Genomic DNA, 14,332 nt, shown 5'->3' on the forward strand with positions numbered 1-14,332 from the left:
TGTGGCTGCATTTCCTGAGTCAAAGGTAAATGTCTGTTCACTTCTGTTTCAATTTAATCTCTACATGTTAGACTAACCTGCAAAGACTGAATCAATTCAGCCTCAGACTTTTTGCCTGTCTGTATTTATCCCTGTTGTGTTACAGATTTGAACCGGTTTTTGATCACTTATAGCAGTTTATGTGTAATTTATGTCCCTAGCCCAAATGTTTGAGAAAAATTAAAAGCCTCTCCTCTGATTTCTAAATTTTAACATATGACCACCCCCCTTTTTCACCCTTCTCAATACTTTACAAAGCTTGGAGATCTCAGAGTATTTTTTTAAATGCCAATGGCTTAGGGCTCATAAGACCATTGCATAATTTATCCTCAATGAGATCTAACTGGGACTTAAGTATGACTTATATGTCAAGCAGATAGCAACATCAAAACTGAGGCACTTCTGTGTCCTGTCCAGAAACAGAAATCTAGGTCCCTGGGCAACTTTAATACTGAAACTGAGCTACCTAAGGACACTTTCAAAGTTAGGTGACAACAGAGCTGGGAGTTTTGAGAATTACAATTTTGGATCAAGGCATCTTTAGCAGGTGTTTAGACACCTATGCCCTTTTGTGGACATAGTTTAGAATGACAAAAGGCAAAAGAGCAAAATTCAACAATTAAAGAGATTATTCATAACCAGAAGCAATAGGGTGGCACTGCATATATTAAACATTTATTAAACAGCAACAGATTATATAAGAAATTACAGGTGTGCTGAAATGCTGGTTTGAAGAAAATGAGGGAACTTAAAATGCTAATGGGAGACAAATAAAGTATGCGTAAGAGAGGTCACGTTAGAATAAGAAGATACAACCAACAGACAAAGCTAAAATGTTGAAGGAATTACAGAGGGAGGTATATTCTCAGGCAACCATAACAAATTAAGTTTTAAATTAAATTAAAAAATATGCCTCCTTAAATTATCAGAAAATCACAGATATAAACTATCCCTTCAAGAGAAAGATAGTGTCCTCTAAGTGTGCATATTAGGAAAGGCACAGAAGTGTTTTTACACAGCATGTTAAATCTAGGTTCCAATGAAGTTAGTGAGAGTTTGCCAGAGATTTCAATGGGGAGAAGCTTACAAAACTTTTTTAAAAAACAGAATTTTGGATGTATTCAAATCCGGCTTAGGGCAATTTATTTGTTTTTCTGCTATTGTTAGATCATGTCATGAGATTCTAAACAACAGCTCTAATTTTAGGGTGTAGCTAAAAGTAACATTTTCACACACTTTGGCCCCTGAAAGTGCACTACAGCCATATTATAACACATGTGAGGCTACAGCGCACTTTTTAAATGGCCAATCATGTGAAAAAGTAACTCTTATTAAATCAGGTAATAAATGAAGAAGCTCTAATTTAGAGCTCTAATGGCTGGAACTGTTTCTTCATTTGGAAAAGATTCACACTGATATCCTGTACTCATTTCTGGACTTGTATACAGTTCCCTATGAGGGTTACATGTTATGCCCCAGGTCTGCCACAGGGAGGAGACAGAGAGTCTCCTCATGTGCAGCCACAGAGGGAGAGAGAGAGAGTGTAGTCATTAGGGCGAAGGGTCATGGCCAGCACTCCCACCCCCAGGGAAAGGGTCCCCAGTACCCAATGGCACCACTCAGGGGGTCCACCCCCAAGAGAGTCCCCCTACACAGGGGAATCTCTGGCAGCATGGGTAGCTGCTGGTGTCTCTGGGCAGGCAGGGGAGGAGCCTGGAGACACCAGCGGGCCCAGCTGCCAAGCTTCCAGAGCAGGCTACAGTGCCCCCTGCCTCCTGGCCTCAACCTGTGCATGGAGGCTCTGAGCCCCCACCAAACACCAAATGTCTGATTAATTTGAATTACACTGGAAATGTGTAAAGTGCTTAAATCTACAGATTGATCAATAACTTCTGAAAGCACCCTTAGAGTCCTTAATCAAGGCAAACTCCCATCGTCTACTGACATCATAACCTTAAGATGGTTTGTCTGAGTAAGAATGGGGATGATATTTAAGTATGCAAGGCAAGATTTTCAATTTGTGTATGTTGTCATGGTTGCAGAGCCTTCAACAGAAATATGACACTGTACAATCTAAGTCTAACCCTTAGTTATTGCTTCTTTTTTTATTATTATGATGTCATTTTTATTGAGACTATCCCATTTAAAACTTTAATCATTTGGCTCATCATAACTGGTTTTAATCATTTGGTTCCACCTAACAACTTTTTTTTAATCAAATGAAATCTGTAGGTATTAAACCAACTGAAGCTCATTTATGTCAAGGCAAATTGCTTCTCTAATATATAAAAAATACCACATGACCAGCAAAATAAATTTCTGTCTCATATTTCAAATTTACAGCTCCAGAAGTTTAACTGGATTTCAAGGCACCACATTTTCACATCACTGTACTTTGAACAACTCTTTCAATACAGTAAGAAAGACAGAAAATATTACATCAAAGTTATAAGACTGATCAGTAGTCCTGATGTAATGGTTGAAAATGTTTCTTCATTTGCAAAAGATTCACACTAATATCCTGTACTAAAGTCCTTTCTGGACTTTAAGGCCTGCATTTTCTACACAATTCATAAGGAAAAAGCAGGAATGGCTTATGATGAAAGCAACAGCAATGCAGCTGGAAGGGTACTAGGCATTTTTTACATTTCTATTAGTTTTATTTTACTGTAGCATGATAAATATAATGATAACCTATGCTCCTTTAGTCAGGAACCATAATTTTATACTTTTTTTTTTGCCACATGACCAGCACAATGGGAGACGGATGCTGCTCTAACATAACCATGAAATAATAATGGGTCAGTCATCACGCATTCTTTAAAATCAGAAAATATTAACTAAGCTCTCACTTATTTCCAGACAAAATTAGCTGACATTTCACAAAATTTAAGACTGATATTTTGTATCTTTGCAATTCTTCTTTTCACATAATTTAGAAGCTTTAAATGTTATTCAGTATTCTCAAATCACTAAAAATGTGTAAAAACTTTTGGAAGCAAAAGCTTAATTTTTTTAAAACAGAGTTGATTTTAAGACCTGACACCCTGCAAATTACCTGGGATAAAATAATTTGTAATACCAGAAAGCTCAGAATTTGTCACTAGTTTCCAAATCTGTTAAGTGCATTTTTGGCACAATTGCAAATAGTGAATATAAGTCATTGTCTTGCACTAGTGAATACAGCAGCCAAACCAGCATAATCAAATATCGTTTTAACTATTTAAAAGAAAAAAATATATAGCTAGGGAAACCAAAAGAATCGTTCCTCCTTGACTGAACTGATTTATTGTACATCCCCTCCTCTCTGCTGTGATATACTGAAGGCCTAAACTACAAGCTAACATACATGCCAGAGTAATCAGACATGGGAGGAATATGTATGCTGTTGAGAGAGGAAACTAAAGGAAAAAACATCTCAGCTGTGCTGTTTGCCTTCTACTAAAAAAAAAAGATTCAGGCATATTTTCACCCATTTACTATGAATAAATAATTGTGTCCTGGGGTACTTTTGTTTCTATTCTGGTTTTCCAATGAAAATACAATGACTTTAGGTTGATATACTGCAAAATGAAGCTTACTGCTTCTCCTTTGGATGAAATATGAATATGGAATGTCATAATAAAAAGAAAACTATCCCCAGGGCACCATCAGCTACTGTGATAGGCAGAGAAAAATAACTGATGGATTAGCCACATAATGAAAGTTTATTAACTTAACCAATGTTATTTCTCTAACCAATGTGACCTTACAAATTCAACCAAAAAATCTCCAAATCTAGAAATTTGCTAGTGTTCTATAGGTACAATAAAAATATTTATGTACCAGGAGTTGTGGGGATGTTGGCAATGGAAGGATGAAGAGTGGAGAGGAGAGTGTAAATATAAAAGCAAAGCCCTCACACAAATACATGCACAAGATGGACAAAATAACATGTTATCTAATAAAATTACCACATGCATATGGTCATCTTGCCTAATTGACAATCAGTGGAGCAACATGCGGAAGACTACCCTCACTGCTGTAGCAGAGGACTCATTTAGCATCTATAGCTAGAGACTCCATCACTATTTAAGCTGCTGTTTGATTTCATAGAAAAGGTGGCAGGAAATCATCAGAACAACACTTTTGCTTATATCATATAATAGCATAATACCCAAAGGTTAAAATTCTCCCATCAGTCAGGCCTGTGTTATCTCACTGAAATCAACAAAGTCACACGCAGGAAAAGAGTTAGGCCTGAAATTGAAAATGTTACACAGAAAACAGATCTATCTATTAACAGGAAAGCTAGTCTTCCTTTACAGGCAAGCCCTGCTTAACACCTTTAATTGGTTCCTGAAAAAATGAGAGTTAAGCAAAACCAAAAGTATTTGATGACCTAAGATGGCAACCGCAAGCATTATAGCAAAACTCGCCCAGCACTAAGTGAAATCAGGTATCAATTTAAAATGAGTGTTATAGCGAAATAGCACTAAGCGAAACAGCGTTAAGCAGGGGTTGCCATATTATCTTTCTACACTGCAACCATTACAGTACAGTAATTATTAGTGACCTGGGAACTGACTATACTAGAATTTACTACTACTTTTTTTTAAATACAGTTCCATATTATTTCTTCTTTTCATTTTGGAACTGACAACAGACCAGTGTCCAGCTATGTTTCCTTGTATTTTAAACTTTATTGAAGGAGGCCTATTAATCTTTAGTGTGGTTGAGGGCTGGCCAAACCAAACACTGATTTCTAATATCTGAGTAAGCCTGTAGCATTGCCTTCACCTACAAAGGACCTTTTGCAGACGAGCACTGATAACAAATGGAGAAGCTTTAGATTACTAAGTGCAGTAAAGAAGCACATTAAATGCTATGTAGTACAGAGAAACTTAAAAGTTACAGTAATACATCATAAGATTATTAATAATGTAAAGAAAAAAGAATGCCATCAGAAAAATAAGGACACATCAGAAACCTTGCTCCTTCCCTTCAGAGGAAGGAGCAAGGTTCTCTGTTTTCCCTCTGTTTTCAGAGGGAAAACAGAAAACATAAAATATATACCTCTTTTCTCATGGACCACATACCATCACTCATACTCCTTTCCTCTGTTTGTGCACCGAACACTGTTTAACTCTACTCTCTAAGTTCATACGTCCATGCCCTTCTTTATCTGTAATAAATTCAGAGCCCTAAATTGTTTTCAGTTTATCTTTATTACAAGCTTTTGTCTTTAGTAAAGTTCAGTTAGTCTGTGTAATGAAGCTGTCTTGTGTCTGACCTGTTGCTGTATATTAAAGCTAAAACAACCAGCTCTCCCTGATTGTACCATTAATCCTTTTAAGTCTTCCTAATACAAACAGTCACTAGGGCCTGAAACTTGCTAATATGTGTTATAGTTTATGTACTGCAATTACAGCACCAAGGACAGCTCATCCTTTTCTGAGTTCTTCAGTGCTCTTAATGCAAACAGTTCTTGGCTCTTACTAAACACAGTAAGTGACATGACTAGAACATGAAAGTGTCCAGAATTAATCATGTTCCCACTTGATTTTTCTCAGAACACTTTTGGTTACCTTTGTGAAATGTAAGGTAGAGGTTTGCACTGCTTGGCAATCATTAACCATCAAAAAGAATGGTAGACATCTGACTATCAACTCTAATTACAACCATAAAGTAATTCAAGTGGGTTAAAAATAGATTACTTTATATGCCATGTCCCTAGACAACCACTAGCCAATTCATATTCTTATTACGACACAATGGAGCAATGCAGTGACTTGGCAACTGCACCTATGAAATTCATCGCCTGAAAAGCAGAGTACTAAATGAGGTAGCCTACATGATTTTTATATTGTTGAAACTAACTCATTTCACTAAACAGAAAAGATTCTATGTGGACAGAATTGACTAGAATAACTAAATGACGTGGAAAAAAACAGTAAGTCACAAGCACTAAGGTCTTAACCAAGCAAAGCATCAAAGCAAGCACACTGCCTAAGCAAAAGTAGCTAGAAGCATTATGTCTACAAAGATCAGGAGCAAACATTAGCCAGACACTGCATAAGCCATGACCTCATCTCACTTCGAGACATGAACCACTGATTTTCCCCTTAGATTCAAGCCTCACAGACATCTTCTGCTCTAGCAGACAAAAGAATACCTTATATCACACTTATCATGACAGGCAAGATTCACCTTAAGAAGATTAGATATCACAATTTAAGAAGGCTGTCTTTTTAAGAGTAACATGGGTTTCTTGCAAATGTGTAGCAAAGGCCATGCATCTTACAAGGTACATTAATGTCCTAAAAAGACAGATATCTGGCATGAGGATAGGATCATTAATGACTAAAGTATGAGTTCAGAAAATGCAGACCTCTCTGGGACCTATCCACCAACACATACATACACAAAACCTTAGAAGAAAAGTGTGTGTGTGTGTGTGTACACACACACACACACACACACACACACACACAATTTAATGTGCAGCCACACTTAAGATTAATAGTTCTCCTTCAATAAGGATGAAAAGATAAGGAAACATAGCTGGACACTAATTTGTTGTCAGTTTCAAAATGAGAAGAAGAAGAAATAATATGGAACTGTATTAAAAAAAAGAAAAACTAAATTCTAGTATAGCAAGTTCCCAGGTCACTAATATTTACTGTACTTCTAATGGCTGCAGTGTAGAAAGATAACACAGGCAACCCCCACTTAAGGCTGTTTCTCTGAGCACTATTTCACTATAACGCACATTTTAAATTGATACCTGATTTCACTTAGTGCGAGTTGTTATAACGCTCACGGTTGCCATCTTGGGTCATTAGAAACAATTGCAATCACGGTTTTGGGTTGTTAAATATATTCAGTTTCACTTAACACTGGTTTTTTCAGGAAAATTATATATATATTCACTTTATCACTGGATTTACAATCTAATTTAGTAACTTTGCTCCATGGCTGGTGAACAGCACCTGTGTGTGAAATGCAACACCTACAAAATTGCCATCCAATGGCTCACAGAGAGACATATGGACTACCTTATATAACTACTATTTAAGGAGAGTTTTGGAGGTGGTCTTAACTGGACTTAACACAATGTTTGCATATCAGTGCTGTCTCTGCATATACATTATATCCCTTTCTCCTGTGCTATATCTTTCTTGTTTACATCTACAGCAAGAACTCTTACTCTATGAAAACCCAGCACCTCACACTTCAGCCCTATTCTGGTTGGCTTCTAGGCACCTTTAAACTTGCTCTGAAGAGGGGTGGGGGGTTTTAACAAGCTTTAGTTAAAGCACCATTCTGGAATATGGGGATGCTGAATACATGAGATACCAAGGCTGTGGGAGCATGCTAATTAGTGCGCTCCCGCAGACTCAATTAATCAAGTCTGCTCCAACGCACTGCAATTAGAGCAGGTCGGAACAGGTGTCCTGCACATCTATAGGTATCCTATGAGAATACAAATAACTATACAATAATGGTAAGTGAATTTTAGATCCAAACTAAAAATATTTCTTTAAACATAAGCAAGTTCACACACATCTTCCTGATTTAGATTTCTTTTCATTCGCTTTATAAAACAAAAAGAAATATAAATGCATAAATATCATATTCTATATTAATGAAAAGTTCCATATCTCAGAACTCAGAAAATACAAAAGGTTAAAACTCTTATGACGGCATTAACATGGTCACATTGTACATTTTATGATCTACTTTATTATAATTAAGATAAATCATATTAATTTTTACAGTGAACCAAAAAAGGAACATCTGTAGTGTGACTGAATAAGTATTACTAGAGGAATCTTTATAGTTTTATTTCCTGACACTTGATTTAAGCCGTACAGTCCTAACTTACTATTTCAAATTTAAATGTTAATTAAAAGGAATGAACACTTTTAAGTTACATCTCACTAAGAGTTCAGTCATTCTTTCTCCACAATTCTACATGCACTCTAATTACAATAATTTTAGACTTGCCTTTGATAACAATGTAAATTCAAAAATGAAACCTTGCAACTCTAACATAGAACAAAAAATTCACTGTCACCATTTCAATAGGAAAAAAACTAAACACCACATAGAGACTGGCAGGGCACTGCTGGTGCCTGCCACTTTAAGGGCTGGGTCAGGCATCCAGTAGGTACCTGATGGTGGCAGCCATTTTGTGAACCTAGTTCATAAAGTCAGCAGTCTGTTGCTGCTAGTCAGAGTAAATGAGGGGTAAGGAGCGTGGAGCCTAACAAGGGGCATAGAGCCTAGTGAGACACGAGAAGTCCAAAAGCTAGAAGCCCAGAGTATGTAAGGGGCATGGAGCCTAGCAAGAAGCAAGGAGCCCAGAGGCTAGGAGCCCTGACTATCTGTGTGTGGGGCAAGGAGCCAAGTATGAGTGAGGGGCATGGATTCTAATGAGAGAGGCCAGAGTTAGGGGCCAAGAGCATTGTGTCACCTAGATGCCATCTGCGAGGCTTGGGCTGCAGTGTATGGGAGGAACGGAGCTACAGATGGTTCCCCCTGGCATCCGGGTAGTAATGGGCAGTCTCCCACACTATACCAACAGTTTATAGAAACAACAAAGTCATGGCAGGAGAGACTGAGCAGGTTGCCCATAGAAACAGGTAGGTGGGCCAGCATGAGAATGGGCCCCGAGTTTGCCCCCTCTTACAGAGACCCTTTCAAGCCACTTAAAATACAAGCAGACACCAATATCTTCTGTGGTAGACTATTAAGGACAGTTATCCAAAAATATACTTAATAAATAGTTATTAACACATTATTTAAGTTGCAAAAGAAAGATGTGGATACATACTCTAGATTTAGATCTCCCCCACAAAAAAATTAGGAAATCCACTTATGAATAGTAAGAACACTTAAAAAATGCATGTTTTAACGTAAGTACATAAGGTGGACTGAAGTCCCACTGGCGTCAGTTGGACAATGTGTGTTTAAAGTTAAACGTATGTCTACTAGATGAGAGTCAGAGCTCAGTATTTGGTACAGTCTAGCCTACACTTCCATATTTTAGAGGCAATATGACAATATGTCAGTCTCACTTCAGTATAAAAATATGATGATATAAATCATTCTTTCCATCCTTTCTATTCCAAGCTACTATGTTGTTAATTACAAGCCAAGGCAGGTTTAACAGTTCAAGATGAGTCTGCTTAAGACTACTTCTGAGGAGATGCTCATCTTTTGGATGGATTGAGGCAAACTAGCCTGTTGACTTATTTTCTATGACTAATTATTAAGGCTATTAAATGTGTTTTATAGGCACTTATTTCACTTGGCTCATGTACAAAAATACCACTCCAAGCAATACACTCCAACTTTATTGCATTGGGTTTTATTATCTGAATTATTCAGAATTGTCAAAACTCTTAAATCAGCTTTCTGAGAGTGTTCTTCCATTCCATAAATATTTCAATGTAGTTTTGAACAATTTCTAATGAGACACATATACTACCCAAGAATAATACAGCCATCTCCCAGCAGTGATAGTGACAGCACCATATGGAAGGATAAAAATCAGCATGACAATGTGTTCTTTTTCTTTGGTAATTTATGCAATTGCACCTCACTAGTCCAGGCCCTTAACTTCTGCAAAGGTGTCAAGGTCTCTGTGGATAAACTAACACCTACTGAAGCTGGGGCCATCTTCTCAAAAGCAGTGTTTCTATACCAACACCTGCTGCCCCAAGACAACACAGCTCCCTGAGAACACAGGGGAAATCAGAGGAGCTAAGTGTTCAGTCCAAATCAAGAGGCTTAGATTATAGTATTAGCCCCTACTCGTGAAGCTGCCTGTTTTTCAGAACTGTTTCAGCTCAGTAAGGGAAGCTGATGTCATTGACTCTTTGCTCTAAAAGTCAAGCCCAGAACACAAAAGGGCCAGAACACATGACCACCTGTGCTGGAAAGGAAGCTTGCTGATTTTATAAAGGACTACAGACTTCCCTAGGGCAGGTGCCCAAGGCGGGCACCACTGAAGGCGACCTTTCAGTGGGGATAGTATAATTTATTGTATTTCTTGTTACAAATATTTGATTTGAATATGTTTGGTCTGGGAGGCAGCGCGGAGTGAGGGGGAGGTGAAAAGTGCCATGACTTCATATAAGAGAGAGAGGCACAGGCATGGGAGGGACATTAATCTCACTCTTTTTACCATGAACCTCCTCCACAACCTCTGAGTAGCTGAAATGCAACTAATGCTGCGGGGAGGGTCATGGCAAAAAGAGCAAAATTAAAGGTGCCGCTGTGCAACATACTCCTGCCACAATTTAGGTAAGTCCCTAAATTTAAGTTGGAAAGTGAGGCTAGGTTGGGCAGCAGGGACATTCTCCCAAGTGAAAAGGGGGGGCAGAGTGGGGATGGTAGGGTGGACTTTTTAACAAAAAATGTTGGGGTATTTGGAGAAGTTTCTCTTATTATACTATCTTATTTTAATAATTCTATGAATCTATGGCTTTAATAAATTCAGTAGATTCTATTTCTTTTATGAACCTATGAATATTTTATTCTGATTTTTATAAGTTATTTTGTCTTTTATTATAAACAGCTCAGAGCCCTTTTTGGGAAGGGCAGTCAATCTAATAAATAAATAAGATTATGCATACTACTGTACCAAACTTCCCAGGATCTCTGGAACTCATGACAACTTATGCTGCCAATGCTCCCATGACACCAGATTTCTAGACCTGGAGGGAGCGTCGCAGGCTGGATTTAGCCCACAGCTGGATGTTGAGCACTACTGACTTAATATATTACTGCTGCTGTTTATTATTTGCATTGCAATGTCCAAACAATAGCTCTTGTGCTACATGTGCTCAGTGCTGAAAAACATTGTGGTTGTCATTAGCATTTTACTGGCTATACTCACTGCCACTCTCAGGAGCATGCCTAAGCATCTGGCTCCTGGCCAGAGAGAACATCACACAACATGCAGGTTGCTTCTGTTATAATTTTGTGGTAAGCTTTAGAAACCTACTACAGTTAAATTCCTATAACCATGTCACAAATGTCCCATTTTAAAAAGCTGTCTAGTGTGGAACCCTCATACTTAAGTGATTTGGTCGAAGGCAACTATATCCCACAAAACTTGTATTTTAGCACTGTCTAATCTTCTGCCTATTTGAAAAAAAGGTTTCAGAGAAAAATATAGTTTTACTTGCAATCTGAGAAAGTGAGATACAGAAATTGGTAGATAAGAATACTAATACCATTTTACCCTGTCATTTTGCTGAGATGACCTGCTTTTGAAGACTTCCTGAAACACATCCAATTTTAACATTATAACTAAAATCTGCCACCCATAAAAAAAACTGCATGAAAAGATAACATGCAAATCAATCAGCTCTCTTGTCAAGCTCTTGTACATACCTTCCATACAAAATCTGGAGAAATTAAATATATGAGAATGAAGGTAACCACAAATAGTGGATCTTGACATTTTCCAGAGCTTTCTAGTTATAGCCTTGTCAGTAACTAAATGCCACATGGCAAATAAAGTACTTAAAGTTTTCAAAAAAGGAACGTAGGATCCACAGCAAGTCACCCACAGATTAGTGCATCATCCTTTCAGAGGTCCGGATAAAAAATTTTACTCCATAATAAGAAATAAGTAGAAATTTTATTTCCTAAAGAGAAAAAATGTGAGGTATAAAGTACTGATATCTAAAGCTGTAACATAGAAAGTAACTTTATGTGACATTTTAGGAGTAAAACTGAAAAAAGGAAGCCAATAAGAGATCTTCAAAACGGGAAAGGGTTTTATGCATTCTACGAACAGACCTATAGGAAATTACAAAAGTCTAACATAGGGTGTTCATCAAATTACGTAAACAGTGATTCTCAGTGTTATTCATGTAACATGAGCCCATGTTACAACAGAACAGAGTTTATAATAGTCTTTAATTATACACTAATTGTTCTGCGTAATCTCTGTCCTTGTCTGCATACAAGCACTACATGAGGAGCAAACTGGTGTGGAGTACGTTGGTTAAGTAGCGACTCAGAGGGAAGAGTCACATGCTGAACCACCGTTATCACTTTCTGCTGTATCCTGGGTTTCCTCTTAGAAGATTCTATGACTTCTTGTACAATCTTACTCTGCCATCTCCCGAAGTACTGTGTACACCTACAAAATAGATTGGCAGTGAAATAACTGACAAAGTTTATCTACAGATCTCTGCAGATGTTAAAAAAACAGACCCAATAAAACAGGAAGTTATTTCTGTCACTCATTACACCACTGTAGCTCAATGTTAGCACAATAGAATTTGAGTATTTATATTCCCAGATTTGGTATCGAGGTAAGCACACAAGTAAAGAGATGACTCAAAGTCATAAATATAAAGGATGCTAAATCACTCAATTTTTGTTCTGTGTTCCCCTGGTATTTCAGGCAAGTTTGCTTGATATTTCTGAATGAAGTCCAGGACTCTAGTTTATTGTGTTTGCACCTGCAAAGGAAGCAAGTTTAATACAACTGGAAAAGAAAAATGCAAAGGACGCTGTTAGTTCATACCAAAAGTGGATCCCAATAGGATCTCTTTGCAAGATAAGTGATACCGGTATCAGTTTACGGTTATAAAATACTGTTATAGCAGCAACAATCAAATTTAATTTAATAAAACTTGTCATTCTTGTATCCATTCTAGGATCAAAGACTTACCTTCGCAGTTCTTCTCCATGCTCCCCTGATGGAACAGTCAAGCATTCATCCATATGACCATGCAATAACCTCAGCACATCACCTCCTATCAGATACCCTTGAAGGAAGACGAGAAAATCATGGATACTCATCTGAAGTGAACCACAAAAAACACATTCAAACAACATTGAAGGCTCACTTCCCAGCTTGCCTCCAGTGTGTCCACACCACAGCTGAACATGCAGAACTGGCAGATGAGGACACCCGCTTACCCAATACTTAGGAACAAGTATCTGTCAAAAAGCACAAACACATGTGTATGAAATGTAGATACTATCACAACCTATATGGAATTGTGAAACTAAGCTGAAAATAAATCCATAATAACCTAACATAAATCTGAGTTAGAACATCAAGAAATTTAAACCTTTCCTTTCCTTTTTCCGGGGCACAAAGTATTAAAAACTAACTGAATATTGTAAGATCCTATCAACATCTTTTACAAGAGGATGATAGGATAAGACAAAAATTCAGTTGATTTTCAGTTTATTTCAGTAAGTTTTGATAGGTATGACAAGCTATTGCCGAAGTGCAATAAATTTCAAGTCTAATCCTACGTTTATCCTTGCTACTAGGTATTTAAATCAAGATCTTCATCTCTAGATTACCTAAGGATTTAATTATCTTGGTCTTTCTATGGCATCATGGGGGAGAAGGATGGTGGGATGGACTGTCATTAACATCCTAATGCACCAAATCTTTGTATTAGATACTTTGTCCAAGGGAAGAACTTGATTTCCCACCTTATGGAAGCAACCTTGCTTTTATCTCCCCAGCTGCAGAGCTTGTACCTGACTTTTTAAAAGGTAGCATAAGTTGGTGTAGGCCCTTCTAGCAAAGCCCATAGCTTATGTCCTTGCCTGGACACACCTCATTGCACTACAGTCTTCCCCCAGAGCCATGCTGCAGCAGTGGTGAGTAAGAATCCCTTGCCTGCTTCTGCAAGAACATCCCATTGTCCTCTGGAGATGGTTGGTCTTAACCCCAAGGATTTCCCTCCCAACTTTGTGACTTATTTTTAACATACATTTAAGGGGTAAAAAGGTACAACACCTATTTGAACTTCTTTAATGTTTTCCCTTTGAAGGACAAATGAACAGGTAAGTGAAGGTTCTGAGACAGCTCTCCCTTACAAGAAATTCTGTTTTCAAAAATTAACCTGCAATTTCTTCACACTTTCAAAAATGAATTTGGGGGCCTTTTGGTACACAGCCAACATGGAAGAATTCAGCTTGAAAAAAATCCACTACATTAAAGGATGAACATCTCACAATAGGAGGCTAGAAAGGAAATAAGGGTGCATAAGCAGGGAGGCTGCTCCATTGCTCTGGAATTACAGTTAATCGAGTCTTCTCTGATGCATTTGGCAATTACTGACTTCAACAGCCTCTCACATCCTGTCAGACCAACCTGGTGGCCTTTTACGACCAGGTCACTAAATCATTGGATGCAGGGGTGGCAGTGGATATAGTTTTCCTAGACTTCAGGAAGGCTTTTGATACTGTCTCTCACCCCATTCTCATTAGGAAGCTGGGGGACTGTGGCGTAGACACCCATACAGTCCAATGGGTC

At 37.9% G+C, this 14,332-nt stretch overlaps 1 protein-coding gene across 1 annotated transcript in view; it reads right to left on the reverse strand.

Moving 5' to 3' along the window:
- The window catches only part of RYR2 (ryanodine receptor 2), a 784,157-nt gene that overhangs the window by 626,215 nt on the left and 143,610 nt on the right, over positions 1 to 14,332 (reverse strand). The window contains exon 10 of the mRNA XM_019526720.1: positions 12,722 to 12,818. Within this exon, the coding sequence (XP_019382265.1) occupies positions 12,722 to 12,818 (97 nt within the window). The remainder of the gene's footprint in view (positions 1 to 12,721; positions 12,819 to 14,332) is intronic.

This window comes from Gavialis gangeticus, unplaced genomic scaffold (genome assembly GCF_001723915.1).
Source record: "Gavialis gangeticus isolate Ggan-Ray unplaced genomic scaffold, GavGan_comp1, whole genome shotgun sequence".
In the NCBI taxonomy this organism is placed as follows: domain Eukaryota; kingdom Metazoa; phylum Chordata; order Crocodylia; family Gavialidae; genus Gavialis; species Gavialis gangeticus.